This window comes from Phascolarctos cinereus, unplaced genomic scaffold (assembly GCF_003287225.1).
Source record: "Phascolarctos cinereus isolate Bilbo 61053 unplaced genomic scaffold, phaCin_HiC Scaffold_726;HRSCAF=1367, whole genome shotgun sequence".
Classification (NCBI taxonomy): domain Eukaryota; kingdom Metazoa; phylum Chordata; class Mammalia; order Diprotodontia; family Phascolarctidae; genus Phascolarctos; species Phascolarctos cinereus.
In genome coordinates, this window is record NW_027556098.1 from 374,568,783 (window position 1) to 374,586,044 (window position 17,262).

At 47.3% G+C, this 17,262-nt stretch overlaps 1 protein-coding gene across 4 annotated transcripts in view; it reads right to left on the minus strand.

Moving 5' to 3' along the window:
• Nucleotides 1–465: 465 nt before the first annotated feature.
• MACO1 (macoilin 1) overlaps nt 466–17,262 on the minus strand; it is a 79,057-nt gene continuing 62,260 nt past the window's right edge. For all 4 annotated transcript variants that reach the window (XM_020983140.2, XM_020983139.2, XM_020983142.2 and 1 more), the window contains 5 exons: nt 16,066–16,224; nt 13,608–13,790; nt 10,442–10,562; nt 7,101–7,275; nt 466–2,500 (listed from right to left, as the gene is read on the minus strand). In XM_020983140.2, the coding sequence (XP_020838799.1) occupies nt 2,298–2,500; nt 7,101–7,275; nt 10,442–10,562; nt 13,608–13,790; nt 16,066–16,224 (841 nt within the window). In that variant the 3' untranslated portion in view covers nt 466–2,297. The remainder of the gene's footprint in view (nt 2,501–7,100; nt 7,276–10,441; nt 10,563–13,607; nt 13,791–16,065; nt 16,225–17,262) is intronic.

Here is a 17,262-nt window from a genome sequence, read left to right on the forward strand (position 1 = left end):
TCCAAGGTCCCTTCTAGCTCTGGCATGCTCTGATGCTGCAATGCTGGTTTACCCACTCTATGTTTTTTAAGGGAAGAGAACAACAGAAATACAAGACGTCAAGGTAGCAACAGCCTCAATCAGATGCCTAGGGAGAAAAAAAGGGACATGTTTTATATAAGGAACACATAAAAACTATATTATGTATATACACACGCACACATATATATATGTACAGTACATACATATATGTATATATAGAGCTCTATATCTTTGAACTCTTGGCCTCCCAGAGCACCAAGGCAGATTCCTCCCCCAACTTGCCGGCTTCTGCTTTCTCCTGAGCAGATTTGGGCTGTGTTTATTCAACTACCACCTGGAATGGTGGAGGGGGCAGGGGGAAAAATTAGTGCCGCAGCCTCACCCCGCGGAGGACACACGCCATTGCTGGTCTCATTTTTAAAAGTTAAAACGGCAGAAAGGTAGTTGTATCTGCAAGAAAATGTTTATTCTTTGAAACCCCACAGAATAAAAGAACGCAGCCAAGGCCAAGTGCTGAACGAAGATGACGTCCCAAAGGGGAGCAAAATGGGGGAAACCCTCAACACAAAGAGTCAGTGACAATTTTTCATGTTTTGCACAAAGATGAAAAATCCATGACAGTTCTGAGTAACACTTTTATGGTGACAATTACACAAGATGATTCCAAAATGCAAAATGACAGCAACATGCACATCTGGCTGAAGCGAAAAGTTGTTTGTTGGTTTGTTTTTTATACCAAAAGAAGGCCCGTGATTAAAGTGATGAATCTTTTAACATTGCTATTTTTACTGACTTGCTTATTCTATGTAATTTGTTTTAAATGAGACATTACATGCCAATTACATGAAACTTTTGAAAAGAGCTGTGTTCTAGAATCCCCAGCAAGGAAACCAAATTGATCACTTGGTTCCTGAAGGCTCTTAGTGTCCAGATAGAATTTTGCCTTGCCTGCCCTCGCTCCCTTCCCTGCCCACCCCTACCCAATTCTGAAACACTTCCCAAAGTTGCCAGTGCAGTTTTCTACCAATGTATAATATACATCTGAAACTGAAGTCTTTGTGAAATTTATGAGTTTCTTTAAAAGAATGAACTCTTTAAAAAAACACAAACAAAACTCCTTGGCACAATAGCTGAGAGTTGGTCATGCTCAGCTGTCAAACTCGAGATGGTGTAGAGTGAAAATCACAGTGTAAATAAAAAAAGCCACAAAGCCCGAAGTGCTGCTTTTATTGGCCACCGTTACAGCCTCTGGCATACAGCACAGCGCACAACCCGGCACTCCCTCCCCAAGAGTGCTTCTCTGCTTCACTACCTGGGCTCTCTCAGGGCAGAGTGTGGCATGATGTGGTGTGGTATGGTGCAGTGCGACCTAGGCAAGTGACAGAATGCTCAAGACCCGGAAGAGGCGCAACACCTTGGTCGCCACCATCAGCGGTACAGCCTGTTTGCAGGATGATCTGTAATGAGCTCGATGTTGAAGCTAAATGACAGTGGAGGGGGAATGGTTTTAAAACTACCGAGTCTCCTCTTGAAACGTCTCTTTCCCAAGGCACTGTGAGAAGGACTGCTAGCGAAGCTCACGGACTAAAAACATGGGGGGAATACAAAGACTTTAAGCAACAGCCACCATTCTACTACTGGCCATTCACGCTATTTGTTTTTTCCCCCGTCTGCTTCCACAATGCCCCTTAAATTTGTTTGGCCCTTTGAGGGGGTGGGAATCCATTCGTTTTCCCTATCACATCAACATCCTCTTCTTTAATACCAGTTATAAAAATCAAAGCTTTGTTAGATTATTGAGCCCTTTCCAACTAAGAGAATTTTCATCATTATTCCATGTGAATCCAATCTGCAGGTTTAGCTTGATTATTTCAAACAAAAAATTAAGAACAGAAAACAAAAATAAAAAACAAACCAAAAGAGAGGGTTAAGAATCAAGCAGAGCCCTGTGTTGTTTTTTTTCCAAGAGGAAACCATGCAAGAGGACATAAAAGGCAAAATTGGCTCCGTGAAATCCAAGACTTGTTTTAATGCATTGGCCGAGAAAAATAAATTGCAAAGTTCTGTGAGGTTTTCTAAAAATTTACAAGAAAAACTGATGGGCAGTTCTAATCAGACTTGGATGTTCTCCCCACCCCCCACCCCCTTTCTCTTTTTCAAATGACAACATATACAGTCCCACACAATACAATTTTTTTTTTATCTTGACTGCAAGAGATGCTCCTTTGCGATGCCTTCCGCGTGACCCAAATGTCGGGCAAACACAAAGCTGGCGTTCATTTCTTCAGGGGCTGATAGACAGAGGCGTTGGGATCGAGTCCGGATGGGCTGGTCTCCACAAATTTGGAAGAATAATGGGGGGAAACAGGGCTCAGGGGGCTGGTGGCTGCAGTGTACGTTATGCTGGGCATGACTGCCATGACTTCTGCGATCTTCTGTTTGAGGTCCTTGATTTCCTGATCCTTCTGAATGATCTGCCCTGCAAGAATAAAGGTACGGCATTAGACAGGGCCCGCCCTCACTCTGACAGCCTCCGAGGCACCTGGATTCAAGAGGACGGGTGTTTAGAGGTAAATTATGAGGAGGAAACAGCCAATAATCTGGGCAGCGGGCCCACTAAAAACCACAGCTGCACAACTGTGGCTTCTCTAGGTCCGGAGGGCAGGTTTTCAGGCCCTTCACTGACTCGGGTCTGAGGGGGTAGACACTTGCTCATACACAGATGACCACAGCCCAGCTTCCTGGACGGTCACCACTGAATTTAGTGGCGATGCCGCCATGCCTGAGAGTGTCACCACATCGAGAAGGCAGCCCAGTACAAAGGCCCACCATGCACCGCACTGGGTGTGCAGAGGCCTGGGCTTGAGGCTCAGCTCTGGCAGTCACTTGCTGGGTGACTCGAGGTCATCTGACTTGTTAGAGCTTCAATGCGCTCCTCTGTGGACTGATGGGGCTGAAGAACACGGTGAGGATGGGTCTTCAAGATGGTGTTCATGTGCTAAGGTCCTTTCTAGCCTGGACACTCTGAGCTCTACATCTTTGGTGCCCTTTGGCCCCGGCACTGTGTGGGGTTGAAGGCTTCTTCCAACCTTGATTCTATGATTCTGAGTCAGACATGTTGAATAAGCTGAGGACTCACACTGTGCACTTTGACAGAATAGCAGACGTATCAGGCAAGTGGGAACATCCTCACTTCAGATGGTTCTCGTGTCATTAACATGGAGACAGGGGCCACTGAGATGTGTGGCATCACTATTAGAAAGGCCTTCTCCTTCACAAAGTGTAGTTCTAAAGCGGGAAGGCCAATTCATACAAGTCACACACAAAAAGCAATGAGGGGGCTGCCATTCCCCTCATCACCCTGGTCTGCCAGCCTGGGACACCCTGACTCCACTCCCTCACTCCCCATCCCCCTGGTCTGCCAGCCTGGGACACCCTGCCTCCACTCCCTCACTCCCCATCACCCTGGTCTGCCAGCCTGGGACACTCTACCTCCACTCCCTCTCTCCTCATCTCCAACCAGTCGCCAAGGCTTGTTGCCTGACCTCCACACTCGGCCTGGCCTGTTGTCTTCTTCGTATCCACACAGCACTACTTCAGGCCTTCATCACTTCTTGCTTGGACTACTGGTCTACTCCAACAGCCTCCTAACTGCTCTCTTCCCAATGCCAGGCTCCCTTTCCAATTCAAAGGGATCTTTCTATGGCACAGCCTTAGGCATATCGGCCTCTCTGATGCTCCTTTGCTCCCTATTCCTTCCAGGATAAAACACACATTCCACTGTTTGCCTTTTAAACATTCACTCTCCAGCTCTTACTGAGCCTTCCTGTCCTTCCAGTCCTCTGTGCTCAGCCAAAGTTTACCCCTTACCGACCCTCTATTTAATACTGCACCTCCATGCCTTTGCCCAGGCTGTCCCCCAGGCCTGCAATGCATTCCTGCTTCACCTCTATCTTCCTTCCAGGGTCAGCTTAGATGCCACCTCCTACATGAGGCCCATCTCAATAACCCCAGCTGCTAGCATCCTTCCTCCAGCAGTCACTTAGTATCTACTTTGTATTTAAATGTCTGTGTCTAAGTTGACCTGCTTTCCCCTAAGAGAATGAAAGCTCCTTGAGTTATTGCACTGTTATTTTTGTCCCTCTCTGGCACATACTGCGTGCCCACATGGGACAGGTGCTCAACCAAAGGCTGCAGAAGGGATGGAGCAGGACCTCTCCTCTCAAAGGGGGAGGCTGCTTGAGGGCCTTCCTCAGAACATCCCGCTCAAAGCCTGGGGGCCAACGGTTCTGAAGACGGACCGATCCTTTCAGTGTCACAAGAAAGACCAGAGACAGACAGAGATAAGAACACGTCTCTAGTCAGGGAGAATTAGAAAAGGCCAACCAAAATCAGGTTCTGGCCTGCCCTCAGCTCCGAGTCTGAGGTCTCCAATGGCCTCTTTGCTCTTAAAGAGGCACACCTAGTTTCCACTCCTCCGTGTGCCCCCAGCCGACAACAGCTCAACACGTGGCTGTGTGGCACAAGGGCACTTCCTGCCCCTGGAATCCGCAGGCCTTTTTCTGTGTGAGGCCTTTCTCTGCCACCTGGACAGCTGGGTGACCATGGGTGCATCACGTTACCAACAGGGAGAAAGAGAGACAAGAACTACACAAACTGCTTCCCTTCCAGGGTTGGGGTTACCAACAAATGGATCATGAGGTGCTACAGACAGGACAATGGCCAACTGACCAGTCACTATACATTTATGCAGCACCTACTATGTTCTGGGATACAAAGACAAATCAACCAGTGCCCATTCACTGGGGAGAAATAACATGAACATAAAGACATACAGACCTATTTCACACACTCACACACACACACACACACACACACACACACACACACGGTAACTGGGTGTGGCTATCCAATATAGGTGATCAGGAAAGGCAGCCAGGTCTATGGGCAGCAGAGAGGAAGGTGTGCATTTCAGGCATGCTGGGCAAACAGTCAGCCTGATCAAAAGCTCAGAGAGAGGAAATGATGGGAAGGCTTCTTGTTTTCAAACCCTGAGGCAATGAGGAATCACTGAAACTTCTTGAGGAGAGAAGTGACAGTGCCCGAAGCACTCTGGCAGCTTCCGGGCACCAGCCGTCTCCAGGCTGTAACTTGGGGGAGATGGCACTGGGATGTCAGTGGGGTTAACATGGGGGAGTCCTCTGGGAAGATCTGCCAGAACCTTCTTCTTGCTTTGGGTGATTTGCTCTACCATGTTCTTGGGAAGAGGCTTCCACGATAAGATACCTTCTCGCACATGCCTGATTCCTACGATGGCCACTGGTTGAAGATCCTGCAGAACTCCCACAGGCTGTGTCTAGTCTGCCCAGAGGACTCACGCCACATTCTGGCTCATTCACATCTACCTGGTATTCCCAGGGTAGCAGGGTCAGTGTGGCCCAGCTGGTTGAGCTTGTGACCAGGTTATCCAACCTACAGATCTCTGTGAAGGCAACAGCCTCTCATGTGGAGACTTCAGACAGCTCTCCATCACCCAGCAGGCACCAGACATGGTAGCCAGCTTTGCTGAAGTACCTGCCCATGAATGGTTACTCCAGAGGTTCCCTGAGCCCCTGTCAGAGGGAGCTGGTGGCCATAACTAGAAAGGCTTGTTGGGACTGGGTAGTCATCTCAAATGGACCTGATCTTTCTCAAGTCCAACAGCTTGGCCTCTGGAAGGAAGCCTGCCCCAGATTGTCTGGAGAATGGGACTTGTAAGGGGCAGTTAGATGGCACAGTGGATTGAGCACCGGCCCTGGAGTCAGGAGGACCTGACTTCAAATCCAGTCTCAGACCAGACACTTGACATTTACTAGCTGTGTGACCCTGGGCAAGTCACTTAACCCTAACTGCCTCAACAACAACAAAAAAAGATGAAGAAGAAGAAGATGATGAAAATGGGGGGGGAAAAGAGAATGGGAGTTGTATGACCCTTGGAAGACACAGGGCGGTCATTTCTGGAGCCCTTGGATTTGTACTTCATTACACTGCTGTGAGCTCTGACACAAGGCATGACATGAGGTGGTCTGCATGAAGCAGATCGGCAGCTAGCTGGCTGTGTCCATCAGGACCTACAGTTTCTGGTGGTGTGGGAAGGGTTATGGGAGGAAGAAAAGGAGCTAGAGCAGCTCATAGTACAGAACATTTAAGACTTTAAAAAATAACTTAATGGTCTTAGAGTTAGGACTTACTACCCTACCCTCTAATTTACATCTATTTGTTAACACACTGCTTGACTTTCAATGCCTGGGACTGCTCTTCATGACTCTGATCATTGTAAAATCTATACTGTCTGAACATAAAATTGGATTTTTGAGGACTGGATGAGACCTTCTTTCTCCAAGGATATTTACTCCTTTTCTTTCCTACCTCTTGCCTGGAATACTGAGAAAGCCTTCTGATCAGTCTCCCTGCCTCAACCCTTTCCCCAGTCCAATCCAGCCCATTTTCTGTTCAGCTGCTGCTTCTGACCATGTCCCTCCCGTCTCAGCAAATTCCAGAAGCCCCAATTATGCTGAGGATTCATTATAAGCTCCTCCATGTGGCACCTGGAGCTCTTCACAACCCGGCTCCTTCCTACACCCCACTCCCTTTCACACCCTGAGGACTGAGCTGCACTGGCCTCCTGGTGGTCCCCAGACCACGACTTTCCACCTGTGCACTCTGTGCCTCTTTCCTGGCACCCCTCAGCTCCACAATGCTCTCCTCCCTCCCCTGCCTCCCTCTGGATCACAGCTTCCCTGGGATCCTTCAATACTCAGCTCAAATACCGCCTCTGGCAGCAGCTTCTTCTGGTCCTGGTCCTTCCTCCCTGGCCTCCGTTCCCTGCCTTCCCTTCCCTCTGAGATTACTTTCCACTTACACTGTACATGTAGGTCTTACATGTACACAGTTATTTCTATGTTGTCTTTCCCATTAGAACGTAAGCTCCTGGAGATCAAGGACCATGGATTCTTTTTTTGAACACTCTGCCTCTCCCCAGTGTTTCCTGGCACACAGTAAGCGCTTAATAAACACCTGCTGCCTGCCTTGGGCCGTACCTTGGGCAATCTCAAGCTGCCGTTTAGCGTCACCTAGAGCAGAGAAAAGGTCCAGCTTGATTCTCGTCTCGGCACTCAGGCTATTTTCTAAGTGCTGGGTTTTATCTTGCATGGCTGACAGTGCTGACATCAACACCTCTGTATCCTTTTCATTCTCTTTGTATTTCCGGAGCTCCTGAGAAGGGAAGAGAAACCAGTCAACTCAACAAAGACACACACCTGCTGAAGACCGGTTCTGGGACGATTTATGCACAAATAATGATGAACAGTCGAAAGAAATGCACACTTTCGTAGCAGCTAAAACACCCACTTACATAACTATACCGCAAGGCAGACCCATAAGCACTGCAAAGGAGATATCCAAACATCGTAGGGGGTAGAGATTTGGTGAGGCGAGATTGGCTCCAGTGAGGTGCATCAGGGAAGGAGACATGGACAAGGGAGGAGCAGAAACAGGGGGGAAGGCAGAGAGAGGAAGGCAGAAGTTCCATTCCAAACATGAGAGGTAGATCCAGGGGTCACAGAACTAGATGCAGAGGGGCCTTCAGAAATCCTCTAGTGCAGAGGGGAACAGCCTCCAGCCAAACCAGATTAAAATGTGAATGGGAAATACTAACCAAATAAAAATACAATACAACATAAATAACATTACTCTAAGGTACTCCGAGTCAATATGCTGTGCTAGCGATAGGTTTCTATTTTAGTTTGACACCACTCCTCCAGTCCAGGCCCCTCATTTTACAAATGAGGAAACCAAGGCCCAGAGAGGGTAAGATACTTGCCAAAGCTCCCACAGGACATAAGTGGTAGGGTCTCTACCTCTGATTCTACATTCAGCACTCATTCCACTGCCCCATGGTACAAACATGAACTTGGTGGGGGGCCAAGGGAAGGTGTGCACAGGGGGAGCATGGGGCACTGCAGGCCATCTGATTCGGATGGACTACAGAGCTTCGGAAAGGAAGGTGGATGAAAGCTGGGAGAGGGGAGCCCGGCCCTGACTGTCTGGCCAACAAATGGAGATTTCATTTGGGAGGCAATGAGGGACACTGAAGAGTTCTGAGGAGAGGGGTGGCTCAGAGAAGTTTCATGGACTGTGTGGGGAGGAGGACGTGGGGCAGGGAAACCAGCACCAATGCCACTGTTCTAAAAGTCCAAGCAGGAGGCGAGGAGGGCCTGTCTGCACTGGGGTGGGGGCAGCAGGAGGTGAGGAGGGCCTGTCTGCACTGGGGTGGGGGCAGCAGGAGGTGAGGAGGGCCTGTCTGCACTGGGGTGGGGGCAGCAGGAGGTGAGGAGGGCCTGTCTGCACTGGGGTGGGGGCAGCAGAAGGTGAGGAGGGCCTGTCTGCACTGGGGTGGGGGCAGCAGGAGGTGAGGAGGGCCTGTCTGCACTGGGGTGGGGGCAGCAGGAGGTGAGGAGGGCCTGTCTGTACTGGGGTGGGGGCAGCAGGAGGTGAGGAGGGCCGTATGTACTGGGGTGGGGGCAGCAGGAGGTGAGGAGGGCCTGTCTGCACTGGGGTGGGGGCAGCAGGAGGTGAGGAGGGCCTGTCTGCACTGGGGTGGGGGCAGCAGGAGGTGAGGAGGGCCGTATGTCCTGGGGTGGGGGCAGCAGGAGGTGAGGAGGGCCGTATGTCCTGGGGTGGGGGCAGCAGGAGATGAGTGAGGCACCTGAGGGTTATCTTAGGGGCTGAGCCAACAGCAGTGATGGCTAGATGTGGGCTAGGGGGCTACGGGTGGGATGCTGACTATGAAGGAAAAGGAAGGACCTGAAGATGACTGAGGTTTTCCAGCTTAGGTGGCTGGGAAGATTCAGCAGCAAGAGATCATTCCATTCCACAGACACAGATTAAGTGCTTGCTGTATGCAGTGCTGGGGGGAAGGCAACAAGTCAAGGAATGAACAAGAACCATTAAGTAGTAGTTTGGGTTTCATTTTGAACTAAATAAAGAGTCTGAATTCTCCATTCAAATTCTACCCCTGTGAATTCAGCAGACGAAGCACAAGTAAGTGCCTTGGAGTTTGGGGGGCTGGAGCCCTGCTGTTGGGAGTATGGTTACATTAGGGTGCACAAAGCAGGCACTTGGTGAAAGCGATCTGCATATGCAATGGGCCTCTGACGAGGCAACAAAGCGCTCTGCCCTTGCCCAGAGAAGGCTCCTTGTCAGCATTGTGGAGAGCAACAAAGGCTGAATTCCTGGCCTGCTGCTATTTCAGTGAACTGCAGCTGAACAGATGGGCTCAGACTGCCCGGGAAACTGCCAGGAGAGCCCTTTTCTCTTTGGACCAGAGGGCAAAATGGAGGCCTATGGCTGGGAGTTAGGGAGACAGACTTGGTCTCAAGACAAGAAGGAATTTCCTAACAATTCTCAACATGGAATGGGATACCTACCTCTGCCACGGTTCTCCCACTGACAGCAGCGTGCAAGGACCCAAGGAAGGGGGTCACACTATACGGCCTCTAAGGCCCTTCCAAAGCCCAACATTCTAGCTGGGATTCTGATTACTTAGAGTACGTATTTTGTAGCAGGAAGCTCACTTTTTAAATACATCCACAAGAAAGTCATGGAATTGGCACTTTCAAAAGGTGCGTAGAATCCCCGGCAAAGGAAGGGCCCCTGGCTGGGGCCATGGCGCCACCAGGATCAACCTCACAAAGGCAGTACACAGACCTGGCAGCCCCAGCTACAGCCCCAGCTCCTCTCTATCAGCCTGCACCCCGCTGCCAGGAGGCAGGCCTCAGTGGGATTTGAGGAAGGAGGCAGTGGGCCACAAGCCACCGTGAGGGGTCTCATGCTCAGCAGCCAGGGCATCAGGAAGACCAGGGGCTGGGGTCAGACCTGGATGGGTCCCAACCCCCATGGTTACTCTCTACAAGGTATCGACCACCTCACTTTGCCTTCACGGGCCTCAGTTTCCTCATCCATAAAGGGGGATAAAAAGGCCTTGCTGTCCTCTAAGGTTGTAGTGCAGTTCCAGTGAGAAGACAGATGTCACGTGTCTTCTGCGTGCGAATGACCGATAGTCCTATAGTCTAGAGGGCCTCTCAGGCCCTTTCGAGTGCCAACAAAGTCTAAGGTTCAGATTCCTTATCGCGGGCATAAAAATTGTACCATCAGATTAATTTTATCAAAGCTCTCCTCCTTCAGACACAAGAACTGCTATGACAGTGTCTGGCAGGCAGCAGACAAAACAAATATTTGCTGACTGACTGACTGACATTTTCTTAGGAAGCAGACTTTGGGGGAAATGAGATCTGTCAGGGCCCCACCCCATCTGCCGCTTTTCATTCTTGAGAGGGATTTTCTTCCCCTCTTCCATCAAGAAGGGGGATTTTTTCCTTACCTGAACTTTAATTTCTAACTCTCTGATTTGGTCTTCTTTCAATTTCATGTCAATCGTTAGCTTCTTGCATTCTGTCTCGAGCTCTCGGATGCGATTTCGTAAGGTTTCAGTGCACTCTCCCCTTTGGAAAAGAGAAGGGGGGAAGGAAAGGATTCGCAAAGCTTCTTAGATGAGTCCCAGCCCAGGACCCCAAGCTCCCATTCACTCTGGGGCTTGGCATTCCCTTTTAGCCCAGTTGACTCCTCCCCTGACCTCTACCTCCAGCTCTCCAGACCATCAGACATGGGAGCTCATTCCTAGAGATCGTGCCAGATTTGCAACATCCTGGGAAAGCAAGGCCTCTCCAACAGGACACAGGGCAAAAGAAAGCCCCTTGTGGAAGGGCCTGAGTTTCCAAGCCTATTCTTCCAGGAAGGTGCTGTGTGATATGGGCAACAATCTATCTTTCTCTGAGCCTTTGTTTCTTCATTTAAGAAATAGGGAGGGGTAGTGTTCATCTAGTTCCCATGATTATGGTGATAGATGGCCTATCACCAGCCCATTCTCCATGTCCCATTATGATAGCAGCACAGGAAACAGCAGAAGAGTGACTCTGACCAGCTAGGTGATCTCAGCAAGTCACCTCAGTCTCTCTTCTCTGTAAAATGGGGGCAATATTGCTTATAATACCTTACACTTAATAAACCTTAAAGCGTTAAATAAATGAGAGCTACTAAATTCAAGTAAGTTATTAAGATGTAGGACAGAAATAAAATTAATTAAGCATTCCCCTCAGACATCTCCCAGAGTCAGACTTCAGAACTGGCATGACTTGTACCTACCTACTTTTACTCAGAAGGAGATCTTGAATATTACAAAAAATATTCCATCCATGTATTGGTAATTAATTTTTCAACAAGAACAAGACAAAAACAAGTAGGCTCTAAATACGGAGGAAAATCTCACACATCTCAAAGGATTTTCCCATTCTTACTCGAAGGGATGTTGGAAAGTAATGTCAAGAGGGCAGTGGGTTCTACCAGAATTCTGAAGAAACGGATAGGTAGGATTTGGGGGGTGGCTTAACTGCAGTCCTGCTTGGAGGCCAGTCAAATATACCTTGTTAAAATATCATGAATATTTTCTCCAAGTGCACTTTTTTTCTCCCAAGCCCAAGAACTTAGAGGGGCTTCATAGACTGATAGCACTATTAAGGCAACTAGATAGCCCAGTGGATAGAGCACTGGGCCTAGAGTCAGTAACACCTGGGTTCAAATTTCGCTTCAGACACCTACTGGTTGGGAGACCCTGGCCAAGTCACTTCATCTCTGCTTGCCTTCATCCACTGGAGAAGGCAATGGCAAACCACTCCAGTATCTTTGCCAAGAAACCCCATGGACAGTCTAGTCTATGGGGTCACAAAAAATAGGACAGGAGTGAACACCTGAAATACAACAAAGGACTGATGGAGCTGAAAAAACCAGAGTCAGATGGTGGGTAGCAAGGAAGGGCTGAAAAGATCAGGAATTCTAGAGTATCCATCTCCATTTGAAGGGGAAATGATTATTCACCAATTATTATGCATATGCAAAAACCTAAAAGAAGGCTATTAATATGCCAAAGGTTGACAAGTAAATTGCTTGTTTAATAAAACAAAGCAAAACTCAAGGAGGAATTACAGTAGGATTATACCACACAGATGCAAATTAGGGTAGAAATTAAAAATAGAATAAATAATAATTTACACTCACCCTGCATCTGCAGATTTTCATGTATTTTGTCAACAAGTATAAATGGTCCCATCTTGCAGATGGGGTAAATGAGGCCCAGAAAACCCAGTGAGAAGTTTGTACAGTGAGCTGCAGATGAAGAAATTGGCCTTTTAATCGTCTTACCTCCTTAGTGGAATGTGGACCAGTAAGACTTCAGATGGGGGATCCTCAAACACAGAGGTCAGGTCTTTGTTGTATAGACAACCCTCTTTTCCCTGCTTGGGTAATCTGACCCTAATAAAGACCTGCGTCTCTTCTCCTGGCCTCTCTTCGTTCATTCCCAAGCAGATGAAGGCAGCAGGGGGTGAGGAGTCAGACAAGGCTGCATGGGTGGGGTGCCTGCTTTAATGGGGGGCCTCCAGGCACTGGCTGTGTCTCAAAGCAGCATCTACCTAGAGTTAACTCAGAGGGTAGCTGCAGGGATATCAAAATGAAACAAGCCTCTCCTCAAATCAAATTCTTGGGAAAGAGGCTTCACACTTATTTGGATAAGACCTGGAGCACCACTCTTGGAAAACCTTTCATGAAAGTCATCCTCTTGAGCACCCACTCTGAAGCAGAGGAGGTGGCACAGCACAGAGGGAAGAGCCCTGGACTTGGATCTGAGTCTTGGTTCTGTCGCTGATTATGTCTGTGTCCTCAGGGAGGCAAGTGACTAGAGCTAGGAGGCTCAGTTTCCTCATCTGTGAAATGGGGACAATATTGCATCATGTACCACTTACTTTCCTGGGTTGCTGTGGGGAAAGCACTTTTTGAACCATAAATTTGCTATTGACATGTACAGCGCAGCAGTGGAAAGGATGCTAGATTTGGAATCAGAGGCCCTGGGTTCAAATCCTAGCCCTACTCCTTATTATCACCTGGGGGACTTTGGGCCAGTCACTTGTGTATTGTGACCTGTCAAATGAAGGGGCCAGACCCCATGGTCTCTAAGTGCCCTTTCAGAGCTAACTGTAGGATCCGCCGATCCAAGCATTAGCGCCACCATTCCTGTGTCGGAGGCAGCATGCCGTAACGGATAGAGCTGACGTGTCAGTGTATGAGGCCTGACTTGGACACATACTGCTTTTGTGACCATGAGCAAGTCATTCGACATCTTGGGACCCTAGGTGGCAATTCTCTACAGGTACATGGTTACAGAGCAGTTGTCAACAGTTTTCGTTGATGGATCACGCACCCTGGGGGCTTCCTACCTTGATGGAACCCCAAGTTAAAAATAATTCCACCTTACAGCCTCATGAGGCTAGTGAGACACAACTGCATCTGATGACCTAGTGCCATCAGCTGACCCTAAAGGCACTTATGTAGGCCTGGCTGTGCCTCCTACAGGCTCCCAGCACATCAAGTTACAAGTTCTATCTTCCCTTTGGGAAAGCCAGTCTCTGATCCAAGATGGCAGAGCCGGTACTGAGTACCTGGTAGCAGCAGCAAAGGCAACGGCTCGGGCAGCAGTTGCTTCTTCTAACTTCTTCCTTTTCTTCTCCTCCATTAATTGCTTTTCTACGAAGCTTCGGGCCTCCTGTTCCGCTTTCAGTTTTTTCTCCAACTGGCTGATGGTCTGCTTATCCTTCTGTTTCATTTGGACAGCATTATGTAATCTGTGAGGAAATGAGTTTTATGGAAAGCTTTAGCACTGGAGGTGCCGACTGTAAAACGTGCATACACACAATCTATCAGATCAAGGCCAAGTCAACAGGTAGCTCCTATAATTAACACCTCAATCTGTGTTTCCTGGACTAACGTAGCCACAAAACATTTGGGGGCATGAAATATATTTATGAAATCCATAAATCAAACATCTCCAGTTAAAGCCACAGTCCACTCAGGGTAGGGGACGGGAGATGCTTTAGTTAGGGTCAAGGTTACAATAGTAATTTTTATAATAGCACAATGCTCTTCATACACTAAGCACTTAAAAAGGCTTTTTCATTCATTCATTCATTCACTACTGAGAAAGAACAGGTGGGAATTTGTGAAAAGTAAAGGAACACCAGTCTCATAACCCGCAGAATACTAGGATTCTCAGTTGTTTGGGAATTGTTGTTCTATGGATCAATCTCCACAGCTCCCATGGAATGTACGTTTTTGTTTAATACTCACTGAATGAGGTGCATTAGAGGATACAGAAGTGGGCATGGCTCCAGCTCTGGGACTGATGAGAGAGGGGGGAAATAATCTAAATACTCCCTTGGGATAGATAAGACACAAATTTGGGAGAAAGCTAGAAAGGCATTCAAGGGAACGAAAGCTTCTGATCAGGTGCTAAGGGACCACTGATGAAGAGAGTCCCAGAACCGATCCCCGTGTTGCTGAGCACCCTCAACACCACAGTGAACAGAATGTTCCCTCAAACAGAACCTGGAGTAAACTGGATGAGAAATTACTGTGATGTATAAAGGCAGAGATAAAACTTAATTTTTAAAAAACAGTCATGCTGAGAAACAAGTACCTTCCCCCAGACAGGTACTCTGTCACCTACTCTGCAGAGACTCTGCTCCCTAGCTGTGGGTCCTTTTCGGTTAGCCCTTCATTCAGAAGAGGTTGGCTCATGCCAACTCCACCGTCCTCCCTCTCCTCCTACCCAGAGGACCAGGACAGCCAGAGAGGGGCTGGGGAGGCCGGTCTGCTCACATTACTGCTGGATGAAGGCCACCTCAAAGCCCAATGTGCGGTCATGCTGATACCTAACACTTCACCACTCCCAATTTCCAAAGTTCCATGTTTTCAAATGGTTTATAAACTGCATGAATTCTTTCTGTGGGAGAGGACCATGGATCGTCTTAAGTGTAAAACTGCCCGCCAGCTAGGAATTTGTAAAAACCAAAATGAAACTTAGACAGGGTTCTGGAAAAAATTACTTGGGCCTTAAAAAGATTCACCCATGACTGCTCATCTCTGTAAGTGAAACCAATGAAAATTCTGTCATTTGTTCTCACTTCCAGAAATGGAAAATCAGTCAAATGGGTTCTACAAAAGAAAGTAAGATAAATGCCAAACAATAGGATTTTCAAGGTTAACAGTAATTAGGATGATTTCTTGACAGTTTTAATTCAAAAGTTCAAAAGCCCAACCTCTCCTTTCTTCCTTCCTTTCTAAACTAGACAACTTGAACCATACACTGTTTGAAGGGAAAGAATATAAAGTTGAACAACTGCTCTTCAGCTCTGTAGCCCTCTCTAACCTTTTCTGTCCACACTTAGCGAGTTTTATTCTTGTTTGACAGGATCATAGCAGTACACATAGGCTGTTCTGAACCTGTTTGTTTTTTCTATCTTGAATCACTTCATATACATCTTTTAAAATCCATTTATATTTCTAATGTCTGTCATTTTTAAAAGCCCCCAAATGTCTTGACATTGCTATACCACAATTTATTTGTCTAGCCATTCCCCAAATGTTGGATAGACTGTTTCAGACTTTTTGCTATTACAAATGAAAATGTTACACATATATTTATAGAGAGGGTTTCTTTTCTCCTTTTAATAACATTTTTAGTCATCTTGGTGCAATTGGTAGGTTCAAGGGTATGATCACTTGCAGAACTATTAGTTCAACTTATTTTCAACTGAGCTAAAAAGAACCCTCACAAATCAAATATGATGCCATGGTCAAAATAAAAATGTCATAAGAAAATCATCTGTTTGGCTTTGGGGGAAAAACCTGGCAGATTCTAGACAAGTTACACATGTGACAATCTCCATCATTTTAAAATGAATGAAAGAAATACCCAAAACCTTTTAAAGAAAACATTTTACTAATGACTCTATCTTTTCCTCCACTCGGTTCCTCGGACTGCAAACATCTTGGCTCCCAGCCTTGGAGGACTAGTGCATTTTGACAGGCCTGAAGCTAGAGTCTGGAGTGAAAGCATACTTGTTCTGGAGCAGCTCATTCTCCTGTCGGAGCTGGCCAATTTCAGAGCGAATCCCTCGCTCTGTGCTTGTCAGGGAGCTGATCTGACTGCGGAGCTCTTGTTCCACCTGCCTGCTGGCTTGCAGGTCAGCCTTTAACTTTTTAATGTCCTGTTCCAACCTAAGAGAAGAAAAAAACAGGTGAGAGAGGGGAGGCTTTTGCTGTGGAATATATGATGGGCTCTTGGGAAACTCTACGGGCTCCTGCTGAAGTGAGTCAGGCATTCCACTCGGGCAGTGGTTAGGACCTCAGTCCACAATCACATCTTTAAAAGACGGGTCTCAGCCATTTTCTGTGGGAGGATTTTGGTCTTTAGAACTAGAAGGAAGCTCAGAGCTCACTTAATCTTACAGTTCACTTTAGGGAAAAGTAAACTAAGGCCTAGTGGTATCCCAGGTTTAGAATCAGAATTGCTGGGTTCAAATCACAGTTCCTTTATCTAAGAGCTGCCTGGCCATTCACAAGTCACTTAATTTTTCAGGGCTTCTCCCAGGCTTCTTCTAAATCCTATGATCCTAAAAGAGACTAAGGGTCTCATTCAGGACATATGGATTATAAAGTGCAGAGCCAGGATTCAAACCTAGGCCCCGACTCCAAATCCCAGCCACAATGGCTGCTTCTGATTTCCCTCAAAGTCTTATGATCATAGAAGGGGATGGGTTGAGGGACAAGACAGGAGTTGCTGTGAGAGTATAAGTTGGGAAGGTACCTCTATAGTAGGACGCCCCTTGGACCTTGAGGAGGGGGCTGTAGAAATGTCAACACTTTGTAGGACTACCAGGTAAGGCTTTGAGATCCACCAATATGTCATGACCTACTGGTTCATGTCAATAAAGAAAGCCACCTAAAAGATTATAAAAATTCCTTGAGACAATCTCCTAAAGTTGATAGAACCATGGGTAAATATGTTTATGCTGGTATTTATGACTGTAGCAGAAAACCTCATTAAGTACAGTTTAAAAAATAAGTAACAAAAAAACTCAAGTGCAAAATAAGATACTTGCCTCTACTTCTTTCCTAAATGGTGAGGATCCTCAAGGGTAAGCTATGCCACCCATCTTTTCACTCCCTTGCCAACATTCCAATTCTTTTGTTTAACAACAGATTTCATGTTTACCATGTGCAATACTGGGTGGGACACAAAAATAATGCGTACTA